The following is a 16,200-nucleotide window of genomic DNA, read 5'->3' on the forward strand; positions in this document are numbered from 1 at the left end:
ACAGTGTTTAGTTCTTCCAGAGGATTCTTGTGAAGGATCCTGTGTGTAGGACGCACCCTGCTGGTTCTGTTCCATCCACAGCTGTGTCATCTTCAGCAGGAACGGATCTTGGAGCGTTCTTTGGGCGTGAACACCAACTTTGGGAGATAGTGCTTCTCCGGATCAGGTATATTCCTCCCATTTACCTTTTGGTACAGATCTGGTTTGATTATGGTTCAAGTAGGATCCTTGAATAATATATTCTAAATTTAGGGAATATGATTCCCAGTTGGGAGAAGGTAGGAAATTTTTGAAATTCGCCCACCCATTCCGCAACCTTTATGGCGTCCATTGGATGGATCCTACCATTCTTTCAGTAGGAACTACCAAACTAGTAGAATACTAGTTCAGTTCGGGTCGGGTTGGTTTCGGTTTTCACGCAAGAAAACTGAAACCGACCCGAGATTTTGGTTTATGTGTGTGCCCAACCCAAAACCGACTGGTACGGATGAAAACCCGGCTGACTCGGGTTGGGTCGGTCTAGGTTGGTCGGTTTGGTCGGGTTGGGCATTCTTATGAACAGCCCTACTAACCCTTCCCTCCTCTCAGCCGCGACACCCAACCGATCACCTGCGGCGGCCACAACCTATGGCATCCGATGACGACACACAGCGACCGATGGCAGTGAGCTTTATCTATGGCGGCCAGCATTGATTTTGCAGCAGATCCAGCCGTAACAGTTGTGGGTTGCGGCAGTAGCAGGTCTAGCAATGGACAATTTTGCAACCTTACCTATAGTGACGGTGATTCCTACCCACTATTCTCCCATGCTTGCGAGAGTAAGTTTATTCTTCTATCTGCAACTTCTAGGAACCACCCAACCTTCAGTCCTTCGAGCTTGAAGGTATAAAATTCAAAAAAAAAATGTAAAACTTTTGGTTTCCCACCAATTTCGAGCTTGACAAGCTGACACTCAGTTGGGAACCCAAAAGTTTTGCTTTTTTTTTTGAATTTTATACCTTCAGGTCCGAAGGACTGAAGGTCAGGTGGTTTCCAAAATTGAAAATATATTTTTTATTTTTTAATTTATTTATGACATCACGGGCCAAATCGTTCGACCTGGATGATTGAACTGCTTAACTGGAAACCAATCCCCTGATCGGTTCTGTTTCCAATTTGTTTTTAAAAACCTTGGGTAACTCCATGCTTGGAGGACAGTTTGGACATCGGGCTAGTGATGTCACTTGGTCGAGTTACAAAACAAGGCAATCAGAGTGCATGGAGTGTTTTACCCGATGTGAGCACTTCGATGCTTAAGTTAGCGATGTGGAGATTTGAGAGAGATGAGAACTTAATTGCAGGGAAATTCGAGAGTTAAATCACGCGTACCTTGTGAGGCTAGATGTAAGGCCTTTATAAGTTCATATAGGCAAGCTACTATGGGCCTCACAATACGTGTCTGAGATCGTGGGTCCGTCTAGTCCGGAGTTAGTTTCGCACCCGAAGATGGACTCTAAGTAAACTGATAAGGCTTATCCAGGTCCGTCCAAATCGGGGGGGGGGGGGGGGGGGAATAGATAAGATCCATTGACATATATTGTGATTCTGATAAGATTGAAGATAGCTGGATTGCTTCTAAAAGAAGACTACGTGGCACCTTGGCAGGTTGGTGCATGTAATTGAACTACTTGGGCCTCAGTCTAGCTAGGTGACCCGAAATGTCCCAAGGTGACTGGAATCGCTGAAGTGTCATTACATCATTCCGTCACTCCACATGTCATATCATTGGACATGCCAAATTATTGCTCACCAATTTCTATTATTGTTTCTCTCACATAGTCATTTTTTCCATAAAACATGAAATGTTGTTTGGTCAAACTGTTTACCAAATAGATATTTTTTTTGGGATTGCGTGAGTTATATGTTCGGGATATTTTCCCCATCGGATTTCATCCTCACAATATTGTGCTCACACCATTCACGCAGTCCCTTACAGCCTTTGCATTGGGACTATCTCCCCATAATAGTCCCAATGCATGACTGTAAAAGGCTACAAGGACGGTCTTGTAAGCATTGAATCTGATCTCTTCCACCTCAGTGTCGGCTTTGGCTTTTGAACTTATGCGGCACCTAATATTGTCAAAATGCGCTTAAAAAAAAAAAAATTCAACAATTTTTGTTGCCTTTCAAGATATGTCATACAAAACATTTTTGTAAACAAATGGCAATAGAATTAAATAGAATTAAACAGCCCCTCCCCTACATTATCGAGTGTCCAAGTGTGGTATCACAAGGGACCATTCCAACGTTGTAAGACCACAAAATGGGGGCCTTTTCCGGGTCCTGATTTTAATGATGGTTTTGGCAGTTTTACAAGTTTAATGGGATAACTACCTGGTTGATAAGCAAAATCAGAACCCGTAGAGCATTTCGAGTCTTGGTCCAATTCAAGGATTGCAACATTGGACCGTTGCGAACATCTCCATGACAAATACAAATATGTAGAATACAAAACCTTAAATATTGTATGTAATATTTGTATTTGTAATCTTTCCAAACTGAACCATACTATTTGAATCTACTGAGCCCCACTAATGATGTGGTTGAAGAAACCATACCACACTTCATAAGGTGATTTGAACTGTGGCATGGTCCGCGTGGATGCATTGTTAGAAAATTTTTAAGGAAAAATCTATGCTGACAAAGAGCTTTGACCAATCAAATCCCCCTCCCCTCCCCATGAGTTGTAATAAATAGAACCTGACTGGTTCCAACTTTTATTTCAGCGGTTTCATTGGTTAAAAGTTTTTCCGGGTATCATAGTCGAACCCAAATTTTAAATAAAATATTTCAGCAATCATCCAATTAATGCTGTGTGGACTGCTCCACAAGATTAAAGAAATTGCAATATTTTGTTTTCCGCTCCAAAACCATGTGTGACTGGGTGGAGGATGTGGATCACTTGTTCTTTGTCCTTTTGCCAGAGCAGCGTAGTTGGAATCTGTGGTGAGTTGTCTAGTGAAATTGGATGGCCAGTTTGTTGGAATTGCTTGGCTGTAGCCTGTGACAACAGATCAATGCGATGAGGAGAGATTTTGCCAAGAGGAAGCGACTCGTACCTTTGGTGGATATGATCTATGAAAGCAAGAACAAGGTTATCTTTGAGGGAGGGGAAGCAGATCCGAGATGGGTGTGGTTGAACTCTGGTGTGGCGGTGGGGGATGCCGATCCAGCACACAGACTGAATCCATTCGACTGGATAAACTGCATTGTTTCAAAATTAAAATCATGGAGCAAAGGGGTCACTATGGCTTCCGAACACCATTTCTAAATTAGTTAGTAAGAGAGAAGGGAGCAGAAAGTGAAGCACTTTCTGGGACTTTATTCTTCAAAGTTCAGAATCAAGAAGACCATTGGGATAGAAACTATAAACTAGAAATTGACATATATTCACATAACTATCCAACTTGTACTTACAAACAAGAGTCTGAGTGCATAAAGTTTCATTGAAGAAAGCCATCCTCAGCTTATCTTTATCTCCTCTTAACTATCCAACCAGCAGACAGAGACCGCTCTGATGGGCTTTCCTGGCGAGTGAAATCCATAATGGCAGCTTGTATCATTCCATCTAATATTCCACCATCGTAAGTTGAGACATCACTGTTTTCATGTTCCTCATCTCCTTTCTGGAGGTCTTCCTTCAGAACCATGGATGTATCCGGCTCACCATCAAAACTAATCATATCCTTCAATTGGTCAGCTAAGATTTGTTCTTTTGACAACTGATGGTGACATGAAACATCCAAATCAAGCGAGTAAACAGGCTCCCTACAAATCTTCTGATTTTCTACTTTATGAATCTTAAATATTAGACAAACATGAGACTGAATCAGCCCAGCAAGCCTAAGCAAAAATGCCCAAGGAGTTGAGCTAGCAACTGCGCTTCTGATGTCGGAGAAGATTATCACTACTTGAGTCCCCAGAATGATTTGGCAATGCTTCCATGTCTTGCTGAAACAGTGAGGGCTGAAGACGTCCTGTCTACACATTGACATGTCAAGGTATAAGTATTCAATACTCTTCATGCAATACGGGTATGAAAGAAGAAAAACTCACGCGAGCGAGAAACCGATGAGCTGCAAGCCACATTGCCAGGCTTAGTAAACATGCAATTCCCAGTCCAAGCGCCCAGACCCAGGTTGATCCCAGCTCTGGAAGAAAACAGACAGATGTTACTTGATTCACATATGAGAAAAGAAAATCTTCATTCACATGGCAAATAAAGTTCTTATAATGTTCCCAGGGTATGAGAATGACACTAAAACAGTATACTCGGCAGATGTTGTGTTCCCAAGAATAAGTATACAATTGAAAACCAAAAGCATGAAATACAAAAAAAGGCACCAGAATACTAGAGGTATAAAAACCGGTTAGAGTTCCCAGAATGTTCTGGTAAAAGAATTCTCTTAGCCATCCAGCCAGGTCATTGCGATCTAACTTTGTATTACTGTGTAGTGTCAGCTGCAACTTTTGGTTTCATGACTGTCCCTTTAGTCCTTAAACAACACTAAATTTTAAACCTTTAGTTATATTATATATGACCTCAATGGTAAATTAGCTGCTAGGGACCATAAAGAAGCATCCTCCATGGTTGCCATGGCATGTGTACCTACAATCTTGATGACAAATGGGCTTCACAATACCTGTACTAAATCAGTCAAATAATTGTGAACCAGTCCATGTAAAATTTGCTGGAAGCTTACTTAATTGAGAATGCGCACAATCCTCATGCTTCAGAATCATTTCTCGGACCAACCTATTTCCACGATCAGAAATCAATAAGGAGCATCTTTCAGATATGAAGATAAGCTCAAAATCTTCTGAGAAAGATGCACTCTGTGCAGGTCCATCCATTTTCCCTGGACCCTTTGAGTAGCCTCCAGCAATAGTAGTAACACCTGAAAACGTCATCAACAGTCCAAAAACTCACTCATAATTACAAAAAAAAAAAAAAACAATAATAACAGAGATTTATTCAGGTAGGAAAAAAAAAAGTAGAATGAATTGGATAACAAGAAACACACCGAAGACAAAGTAAATCACAAATATTACCACAAGGTATTATTGTTATTTTAATTGTAGGCATATCAAATAAATTTCATTCTGTATCCAGTCCAGCCTTCCCAATACCCCACACATCTGTGACCAACATCAGGTAATGGCCCTTTTCACATTTCATGATAAATATCAGTAGGAAGAGAAAATAGAAATTAGATACGGACCACCTAAACCCTAAGCACATTAACTTCCAGATTTCCAAATCTCCAAGTAGAAATTTGGTATCTGTGTTGGCTCTGAAAGAAGGGACCTACTTGCCTCCTAGAGTTGCAAGTGAACTGCGAAGACATAGAGTCTAAAACTCTAAATCCGTCCAAGAAGTTGAAGTTATGCTGTAAGGAATGTGGTAGGTGCATAACCATCTAAGCTTTAAATTTTGAAGAAAAGGAAAATATAACAAAAACAAATAATATAATACCCAAACAAAACATTGACCTTTTAACATTTCCAAGTAATTTTGTACAAATAAAAACAAAAAAAAAATCACCAAGTAAATGGCACATCCTAATGTCAATCCATTTGATGTCATCAGTTGGAAAACCCCAACCAATAGGCGGCATCTACGGTTCAGTAGGCTGGCCAGCATTGTTCTATCTGTGTACATTCTTAGGAGCTATTAAGATGAATGAGAAAACACATATTACATTGTTTTTGAACTCCATAATTGTAATTTGGAATTCTATGTCTGGAAACAGCAATTTAGCCTCATAATCAGTAGCACCTGTAAAGTTTCAAAACAGCATTAGTGCAATATGAAGGGAAAGGTCCTCTCCATTTGGACTGCTAAATTGTTCTACCACTCCCCTTCCCTCTTGTAAATGTTTCCTTCACACCCACCATCCCGTCAGAAATATGCCCACTTATCTGGATAATCCAATGAAAAAATAATAGAGCCACAAAGAACTAAAAATGAATACAGGCAAAACTACGTCAAAGAAAGTGGTTAGATGTGAAATTAATTATCATTCACTTTGTTCAACTGGTGGGAAACCTATTGATGAGTCTCAGAATCAAATCAAAGTTGACGAAAACTACTATTTCGTGAATTCATGCTCAACTTCAATTCCATGGGTATTGCAATTTTTTTTTTCACTTGATTGCTAGGAGTAGCCGAGTAGAACTACTCGATCTTGTGCAGTTGGAATCTTCATTTTATTGTTAGATGTGAAATTAATTATCATTCACGTTGTTCAACTGGTGGGGAAACCTATTGATGAGTCTCAGAATCACATCAAAGTTGACAAAAACTACTATTTCGTGAATTCATGCTCAACTTCAATTCCATGGTTATTGCAAATTTTTTTTCACTTGATTGCTAGGAGTAGCCGAGTAGGACTACTCGATCTTGTGCAGTTGGAATCTTCATTTTATTCTGAAAGGGCAGTTACAATCTTCTTGTCTACAGCCAATATTATGGCTTATGGATGACCAGACCCTCTGGATGCCCAAGTTCAATGTGCATGAAATGTGAACAATAGTGGAGGTTAACTGGTAAACTTGGCTAGGTCGACCTTTTTATTCTTGATGACATAAAATCAATCAATAGAAGAGATCAATGGAGATAAAACCAAAAAAGACTACCCAATAAAAAGAATTTTCACCCACTTAGCATACCAAAAAAAAGGATTTAGGAAATATATGTTCTTCGCAAATCTCAATCCAGAGGGGGGTAGTGATGATTACCTATCAAAAAAAAAATTGTAAATAGCGATGGAAATGTAGTATCTAAAAGAAGTAAAGATAACAAAGTTTCTACTGTGCAATGACAACAGATGAAACCCCGGAAAATAAAACGAAGAAGTCGAAATACCTGACTTGCTAATCTTCCGTATAGCATGGTTGGACCTATCAGCGACGTAAATATTTCCCTTGAGATCAACAGCAAAGCTCCGTGGATGACTGAACATTGCAGAAACGGAATCTCCATCAGAGAATCCGCGAGAACCATTTCCCGCTAACTGCCTGACCTCACAATCTGCGAAAGGTAAACAGCGAAACCCTAAAAAAAATCAACTACATTCGTCTCCCTGTGTTGTTTTAAGCTTCTGGGTTTAAGGTGTTACATACCTTGAGAGAAAGGGGACGAAACAGTGTAGAAGGCATTGCCAGAGGAGTCGAGGATGATAAGGTCATGAGTTCCGGGTCGGGGGAGGACGGATGAAGGGTTAACACGTAGTTTGTTACCGTCGAGTATGGTCGACACTGTATATCCCTCCTCCAATACGAGTTCAGATGTCACTGCAAGAACAAGGAAAACTATGACCATTGTTGCTTTGTATAAGAAGCCAAATAAGAAATAGAAGAAGAAAAGGAAGAAGTTAAGCCCATTAATTCAGAGAAAGCGTGATGTTTGTCATCACCTCGATTCGAAGCTAAACAGAGGATAACTAGGAGAAGGAGATGGAGTAACATCGCCATGAAGTTCCAAGTTTGGGGGTGCTTCTGCTTGCTGCCTGAGAACAAAGATGACAGTGCGGACTGCGGACTTTATAAAGAAAAAGGTGACACTCGGGTGACCTCTGTGTAAAAAGGTGAATGAAACAAAATTTGGTGAAATTTGTGAATTACTTTGGAGGCCTGGTTAATTATTAGTGATTGATTCTCGTTCTGCGGCTGCGTTATTACTACGAGTGTAAGTGCTCGCCCACGGCTCGTTCGACAGTCATGGCCTGAACAAAATATCATGCGCCCGTCCCATCCACCGGCCGGTGCGGGGTGTGCGTGTGTGAATGATCCGTTCACAGTACGCGACACCCTGCGTAAGTACTCCGGATCTCCACATTTCCAGCATCTTTTTATGAGATCGTAAAACCCCTTAGGCTGTGTTTGGTTGCAAACTTGCAATTCAAATTTATTTTCACTTATGCAAAAGCATGGTAGTACAAATGATTTCGGTGCAAATTATAATTTATTTGTTTCAAAATTTATCACATTTTGTTTGATTGTCGTACAAAATGAAGTAAAATAAGACTGACGCAAACAAAATTAAATCAGAATTTGCATTTTTTTCATTTGCACTCTTAGCCACTTGTATTAAAGACAAACAAAATAGCACTACAACCAAATACAGCCTTAGGGGTGTTTTTTTTTTGGATTTTGGGAGGTGGAAAAATTGGTTTATAGGATTTTGGTTCCCATTGATCATTGGGCAGTGTTTGGTGCCGACATCGTTGCCCCAAAAAATGGTGCTGCATTGGTGCTATGTCAGAAAAACGTTGCCCCATAAAAATGGCCTCATGTTTGGTTCCATTTTTTCAAACAAATGTTGCCCCAAACCACACCTTGAAAATCAGGAAGCAAGGTTCAAAGTATCATTATGGTCGATACGTATTGTATCGAGAGCACCCCGATACGCCCCTACGGAGGATGTATCGGGGTTTTGACCGATTCAGGGGGGGGAGGAACCGTAAACCGCCCCCTAAACCGGATTTGAAAAAAAAAAAAGTACCGATACATAGGGGTGGAGCTAGGGGGACCCAGGGGAGCCATGTCCCCCCCTATGGTTCAGAAACTCCCCACTGAAAAACAGTTTTCCCTATAAATTTTATCCTCTCCTCACTCTCCATTTCAATGGTTGGCCCCCCTATGGTCCCATCCATATTTCATTTATGTTTTGCCCCCCCTTATAACAATTTCCTAGCTCCACCCCTACCGATATGCCCCCTACTGGCGTATCAATATTTAGAACCTTGTCGGGAAGGTGTGGTCTAAGGAAACGCCAAATTCAACATTTTCTAAGGTTCCAACTCGTTGTTGTTAACGGTACAATGACATGGCACCAATGTGGCATCATCTGAAGCATCGGATAATGTAAACCAATGCTGAAAACGGTTATACAACATTGGTACCAAAGAAAAACAGCGTTGTTTCCCCATAAAACTAATTATGTGGTAGCATCAATGCCAAACAAAAAAAAAAGGAACTGTTTTTCTCAGAAAAACAGTGTAACAAAACCCTCATCCATACATCATTGTTTTCTCAAAAAATAACTCTGAAGCAATAGCATTGATGCCAAACACCTACCAAGATATTAATGTTCTTTTTTCAGATTTATGTGGAATTCATATATTCTTAGGTATTTTCGGATAAGTAGTACCAATTTCTTAGGTGGGTGAGTAACTTTCCCACATGTGGGAAACTTGTCAACACTTGAATGGAACAAAAGTGTCCCTTTTAATAATGGATTGATAGGGTTAAAACAATCATTATCTTATTTACTTGAGAAATTAAAAAAAAAACATAAAATAAATGCATTGATCCAAATAAATAAATTATGGAAAAGCAAATGGGGTCTTACCATTACAATATGCTTACATGTATGGTTTCTTTTAAACTTAACTTTATCTTTTTTGGTCCACAATGCCTTTTAACTTTGACCCCTTGGAATTATAGGCAACCTTTTTTCCTATTTTATTCTTCATCAGTCATGAAAAAGAGCATGTTCTATATCTCTAATGGAAAACTTGCACAAAGTTCCAACAAGTGAATCCATGATTCATGACTGAATAAGAACGAACTTAAACTAAGCTCTCCTCGAAAGTTCTAACACCTTCCTTGACATAGTAACCATGGTAGTCTTGCAAGGGTTTCGATTCCAAATGGGTCATGTTGATGGATGTGGAGTCAAAGTTCAATGTATCGACACGTATCAGCCCGTATCATCCGATACATATCATGTCAATGACTTTCCGATACGTCCTTCCAGGGATTGTATCAGGTCAGACAATGGTTTAGAGGGTAATCGGGCCTTAAACCAACCCCTCTAAATCAGTTTTGAAAAAAAAACAAATAAAACTTTAAAAAGTACCGATACAGGCTGATCAGGCTGATACACCCTAGTGGTGGTGTATCGGCCTGTATCGATATTTTGAACCTTGTATAGAGTTTAAGGGCATGGGGACCATGTTCGGAGTGATTTCATGTTTTTGGGTTTCTCTAGATCGATTCAAAGAAGTATTAAGAGAGATAACAAATGTTTCATTAAACTTAATTTTTTTATGTAATGGCATGTACCAATAATAACTACTAATAGAAATAATAAAGGCTTTAAGTTTTGCCTTTGTTTTTTTGTAATGGCATGCATCAAAATTTCATTTTCATTCGTTCATAAAAGTTTGGCTAAAATTTTATTGAATGATTCAATAAGGTCACTTTGACCAAGTTCCCTTTGGCTGAGTTTGGAAGGAGTACAAATGCAAATATGTAGAGCACAAAACCTTATATTTTGTATGTATTTACATTGTACATATTTGCATTTTTACTCTTTCCAAACTGAGCCAAATTTAGTTTATAAGAGGTATGATGCAGTTCATGATTACTAATGCCAGGTTTCACAGCACTGCAATGCAAAGAATGAAATAATAGTTGTGAAGATGATGAACCTAACCGTGAAGAAATCCAGCCTTCTATGAGATTCCAGCGCATAGAAACTGCTATGAGGCCCCAGCGCACACTAGTAAGCATTGCAATGCAACTATTGTAAAGTGTGATGATGACCCAAAGGTTTAGGGTCCATTTAGTTTGCAGTTAGAATTGAAGCCGAAATCTTTTGGAATTGGAATTTGAATGGTATATTCTCATAATCTGTTTGGTTCAGACTTCAGATAGGAATGAGAATGAATATTGTAATCAACAGAAATAAAATTTCATTCCCAAAGGAGGGAAAGGAAATGGCCACTCTCTCAAATGAAAAAATGCCAATAAGAATGAAAGTGGGATTCCAATTCCATCCAATCAAACAGTTAGAATCGGAACAATCCCAAACCCCTATTCCTACGACCCAAACGAGTGCTTAGTGTTCCTGTCATTGGCCCCTCTACGAGTCTTCCTCCATTTAAGAGTACCCAGCCACACCAAGATACAATGGAATAAAATCTCTTTTTAAGCTTAGTTTTGATGTCTCCACCATAGCGTCCTAAACCTGCTTCCATTTAATTTAATATTCGAAAAAAAAAAAGAAAATGAAGAAGAGAAGTCGATGGGAATAAGGGGAGAATAAGGGGATTGACTTCAAATATGATGGCAGTTGCACTGATCACTCATTTCTCAACCACAATAAGCGCAAAATAAATAAGATTTTATTCTTTCAAGAAAGGATTAGAAGAACAATTTCAAAATATGGGTTTCTTGTGTCCATTGCCCAATCCATACCAGGTAAATCTCCCCTTGTAAATCACAGGAACTCAGGAAGAAAAAATGTATTGCCCATTTGCATCTTCTCCTCACGTCTTGAGCATTGACTACTATGAATGTTTTGAGAAACAAGCTTCAATAATTAGATGTTTATTCTCCAAAGTGGCAATATAATAAAGGGAAAATTCCTAATTAGTATCCTCTATAATTTGTGCCTAATGCCACTTTGGTCTCTAAACTGTAAAATGCGATAATTTAGTATTCAAACTTTTAAAACTAACAATCCAGTACTTGTCATTAATTAGCAGTTAACTTGTCATTAAGTGACATTTGAAAAGCACATAAATGCCCTCCGAGTATCATTTAATTTTCTTTATCAACTATCTAAACATTGACAAAAAATTAACAATCCTAAATCCTCGCTTCTTCCATTCAAGAAAGTTGGGGTTGCATTTGAGTGGACATTCTGGTGACCATAACTTTCTTGAATATAAGAGTCAAGGATTTGAGACTATTAATTTTTTTGTTAGTGTTTGGGTACTGAATTGTCGCATTTTAAAGTTCGATGACCAAAGTGACACTATGCCCAAAGTACAGGGTATTAATCGAGAATTTTCCCTATAATAAAATGTATTTTGGATTAATCAAACACTTTACATGAACCCCTTGATCCATAGTTAAGAAATAGTGCCCTGAATCAATAGTAAGTCTAAGCTAACAACCTCAAAGCTCTTCAATAGCAGTAAGCCTATAACTACTGTTTTAAATTTTGGACCAGACCGAATGGTTGAACCGTTTGACCCAGGAACTAGTCAGTTTTTAGGTCCATTTTAAGATTGGACTGCTCTTTTTTTTTTGAAAAAAAAAGTTGAATTGGTGAAAGAACCGTTAACCCAAATGGTTGAACCACTAAACTGTTTGACCCAGGCAATGATTTAATATTTTTTTAAAGATTATTAACAGATAAAATAAATGAGATTGAGAGATGGGGGAGGGACTGAGAATCCGAGACACAATCTCATATCTGAGATATCGATGAAATCAGAGAGAGAAAAAGAGGTTGGAGAGAAAGAGATACAAGCTGAGATTAGAGATTAGAGAAAGAGAAAATCGAAATATGAGATCTCTAATCTGGGATAAGAGAAAGAGATCATCGTCTCCATTGTTGTTGCCAGAGAACGTTGCCTTCTTCTTCTTTTTTTTTTTATTATTATTTCCGTCTTTCTTCCTTTCTTTACTTCCCTTCCTTTCCGCTTTTTCCTTTCTTTCATTTCCTTTTTGTTTTCTTAGCCAATAACCACATAGCTCTAGCTCTCTCCTCATAAAAGAAGAGAGATAGCACCTTAATATTCCAAAGGTCAAACAACTATTTGATACGGTTGAACCATAGACCTGAAAACCAGTGATCAAAGAGGTTCCGTTTCCAGGTCGGTTTTTTAAATCATGCATAAAACTTCGAAGATAGTTATGTTTGCTCCTCATGTTTCTCTTGCGGATGTATTTAAAAGGGTTGTTACTAGATTTGAATTTGGGTTATTTTCTCTAAATTTGATGTTTATGGTTAGAAAAAATGTGTTTGTTTGTAAATAAAATATTTTATTTTTGTATTTTCTACTTAATCTTAGCATTGTTGAAAATTTGGATCCATTGGGTATTATTTTGAAAACTCTAAGAGAATGAAGGCAAATTCAACATTTGAATATTTCCTTCACGATGTTAATTGACATAAAATTTATGAGTACTTAAAGGGATTTTGCAAATAGTATGGAAAGTTTTAGTATGTTTCCTAAAACTTGTGGTAGCTTAAGGGATTTAGCCTTTTATATAAATAGGTACTAGAGAATGACCCCCCATACTAAGTATGGGGCCAATATTCAATATTCAGAATTTTTTTCATGTATTTTGATGAATTTTGTTTGACACTTACTTTTGTTTAAGAGAGTTAACTTTTTATATAAATAGGCATACATATATACCATACACATCCAGTTATACTTCAATCCATTTTATACCGATTTTGGCTCTGACAACCCTTGAGCTTTGTGAAAGGGCCAATTTCAATCCTAAAGAATTTAAAATGACCATTTTCAATCTTAGACTTCGGAGAAAAATGACAACTCTAAAAAAAATAGACAGCATTTGAAAGGATGTTGATAGATTTGTTAGACAACGTTATGTAACACTGCTAAAGTTCGAAAAATGTCACTTTTGATCCTAAAGTGTGAAAATGTGCCGATTTAGTAAAGTTAATTAAGTAAATTACTTCATGGTCTAATTAAATGACCATAAAATATTTAATTTATTTAATTAAATTATATTATTTAAGATAATTAAAGGAAAATTCTGTACTTTAGGTCAAGTGCCAATTTAATATCCAAACTTTAAAATACCACAATCTAATACCCAAACTTTCATTTTGGACAATCTAATAGTTTATATTAATTCATCATAGGAAAAAAGACCCCTTAAGTTTCATCTAATTTTCTTTATCAAATGAATCCCAAACGAAAAAGATAATCTTTTCAAACTCCAACGTTCCACCACCCCCACCACTTATTGCCCTCGCGAAGTCCAACCACCTCTGCTCGCGGATGGGGGCGTTATCTGCCCCTCCTGAGAAAAGGCGAACTCAGGAGCGCATGGAGAGCGTTTTGGACCTTGTTTACGTGCTTGTGGTGGCGGATGCGTCGAAGGACGTTGTCTTTGTCCAGAGTTTCGGAGGCGTGAGAAGGTTTTAGATACATGCAGTTTGTGATGGGGTTTTGGGTTTCAGGGTTCTTCTTCTAATCTCGATTTTTTTACTGCTCATCGTCTCCTTCGTTGAACAGCGGCGGCACTCCTACTCTTCTACCACAATACTCCTATGATCCCTTCATCCCTCATCATTTTCCTGCTTTCTTCCATCGAGCAAGAATCAAAAACTCCATTTTAATTTGCTAATTCGAACCTAAATTCACTGATCACCTTCTTCGATTCAACACAGCGGCGGCTAACACTCAATCAGCTCGCAGTGGTGAAATCCAACTACTTTTTTAGCCACATTCTAGTGGCTCCTGATCATTTCTTGGGGGTAAATCTTCGTACAAAATGCTTCATCTGTCTCCCCGTCATCGTTGACTCCTCAAACACATCCAAAGCCATTACCTAAAGACAAAAAGTCAAAACTGAGCGAATAGAATCGTCTCTTGCCACATCGTCTGAGTTCAGGTTATGACATAACCCATATGCATTTTAATTCAACCTATTGAAAATGGTGCACCAAATACCAACCGCAGACCTAGCTGATGAAGCAAGCAGCCATCGGAAGGGCTTAAACGCAGTAAGTGGTGGCCAGCGCGTGCTGTTCATTAGACGGACGGTCTTAAACTCGTGATCTTCATCGTCGGTCTAATGCAAAATCAACCCATAGCTTTGTTTTCTATGAAAAGAAACAAAAAGGCTTGCATCAACACCGGGGAGCACTAGACTATCTTCAAAGACAACTAATTAATTATTAACGATTGTCTTAAACAGGGGAATATAAGCTTGCCTTTGCAATCTCTCCGCGAGGGTGGGAGAGGCTCTCGAAATTTTTGTACTGCTTCAATCTCGTCTCTTGGTACTTATCCCTCGTAAAGTTCATCCTCTCCCATGGAATTCCCTGAATATCCTTTCCATTTTGAGCCTCAAGAGCCGAAGTATCAGGCTTCGCCTTATTCTGAAACAAGATAAAAAACAAAGCCAAAGCCCAAATCAAATCAATTACTTCGACTCTAAGGTCAAATAAATTTAGTAAAGAGCCAATTACAATCCTCTAAACACACCATGTCGAAGTCGTCTTCAAAATCCGTATCTTCTCAATTTCTATTTTGCTATGTTTCTTCAAAAGGATCATCCTCGAAATCAATCAAGTCATAGTAATCATCAACCATGTATTCATGCTCGTCGTTCTGGTACTGATCCATTAGCCTATAATTCAGATAGACTTTAGTGAGCAATAGTAGAATAACCTTTACATGAACCGTTGAGTCCAAATGAAAAAAAAAAAAAAAACTAATGAGATGAAGAGAAAATAAGAAAAACAATAAGCGAAAAAATCAACATCTCTCAAACACACAAGGTCAAGAAAGAAAAGAAGAAAACAAAAGACAACAGAAAAGGCAAACCTGTAAACAAAAATATCATATAATCAACATTGGGTGGAACACAATTATCGATTCAACCCAAATCATAAAAGATGAAACCAGACAATCGTAAAACATAACCAAAGCAGGAAAACGGGAAAAAAATCGAACAAAGAACTCCACGGCACCGCTTTCTCAAAATAAAAAAGCACTGACCACAAAATAAGCAAGAGCATAACTCAAACAACGAAAGGACGACCACGAAACCTTGATTAGCACCAGTAAGCAACTAAGCACAATTAGTTAAAAAGATGATAGCGACGAATGAAAAGAAGAACATGAATAAAGAACTATAACTCACCTCCGAATCTTGAAAGAAGAAGATCGAGAAACATAATTAAGAAAGGCAGATCTCAAAAGGGAATTTTGACATTTTCAAAAGTCTTAAATCGCACATGAGGTCATGTGATATATATAATTGACGGTTCATTAACGGTAGCTACTTGATTGTTGCAAAATAAAAGGTTGGATACTAGATTGTGGCATTTTAAAGTTTGGGTATTAAGTTGGTACTCGACCTAAAGTATAGGGTACCTATCGGGAATTTTCCCTTAAATTAATTAAGAGACAAAGTTAATTAATTAGATTAATTAAAATAAAAGCAAATAAATAATAAATAATTAACAAAAATATATAATTGAAATGGATCAACCCATGACATTAAAAATTAAAATATAATTAAAATAAATCATAATTTAAAAACCATTTAATATATTGAATAATTTAGCACTTGAATCGTATGGGACAATGGTTTGTTAACCAAATCAATGTTTTTTTTTGAAAAGTTTATGGATCAGACAATTGACCA

At 38.0% G+C, this 16,200-nt stretch overlaps 1 protein-coding gene across 4 annotated transcripts; it reads right to left on the minus strand.

The window, feature by feature from the left end:
* Positions 1–2,744: 2,744 nt before the first annotated feature.
* On the minus strand, positions 2,745–7,617 carry LOC148792023 (uncharacterized). 4 transcript variants are annotated; one of them, XR_016085720.1, is made up of 7 exons: positions 7,458–7,617; positions 7,165–7,335; positions 6,908–7,072; positions 4,743–4,937; positions 4,096–4,190; positions 3,457–4,016; positions 2,745–3,040 (listed from the first exon to the last, which is right to left on the minus strand). XR_016085720.1 is itself a non-coding variant. In XM_088903930.1 (6 exons), the coding sequence occupies exons 1-6, from the start codon at positions 7,513–7,515 to the stop codon at positions 3,513–3,515; spliced, it is 1,188 nt and encodes a 395-aa protein (XP_088760056.1). In that variant the 5' UTR covers positions 7,516–7,617; the 3' UTR covers positions 3,342–3,512. The 4 variants fall into 4 exon arrangements, 2 of the variants coding, with proteins under 2 accessions (XP_088760056.1, XP_088760057.1); XR_016085719.1 differs by lacking the exon at positions 2,745–3,040 and adding an exon at positions 3,068–3,243; XM_088903930.1 differs by lacking the exon at positions 2,745–3,040 and having other exon boundaries at positions 3,342–4,016.
* Between the last annotated feature and the right edge of the window lie 8,583 nt (positions 7,618–16,200).

This window comes from Nelumbo nucifera, chromosome 4, assembly GCF_055504915.1.
Source record: "Nelumbo nucifera cultivar China Antique chromosome 4, China Antique-T2T, whole genome shotgun sequence".
Lineage (NCBI taxonomy): Eukaryota > Viridiplantae > Streptophyta > Magnoliopsida > Proteales > Nelumbonaceae > Nelumbo > Nelumbo nucifera.

Coding starts and splice junctions, on each gene's coding strand:
- LOC148792023 (XM_088903930.1), bottom strand. CDS start 7,515: ATGGCGATGTTACTCCATCTCCTTCTCCTAGTTATCCTCTGTTTAGCT. Junction 4,191..4,742: donor TTGTGCGCATTCTCAATTAA/GTAAGCTTCCAG, acceptor GTTTTCTTCCAG/AGCTGGGATCAACCTGGGTC. Junction 4,017..4,095: donor CTCATCGGTTTCTCGCTCGC/GTGAGTTTTTCT, acceptor ATGTGTAGACAG/GACGTCTTCAGCCCTCACTG.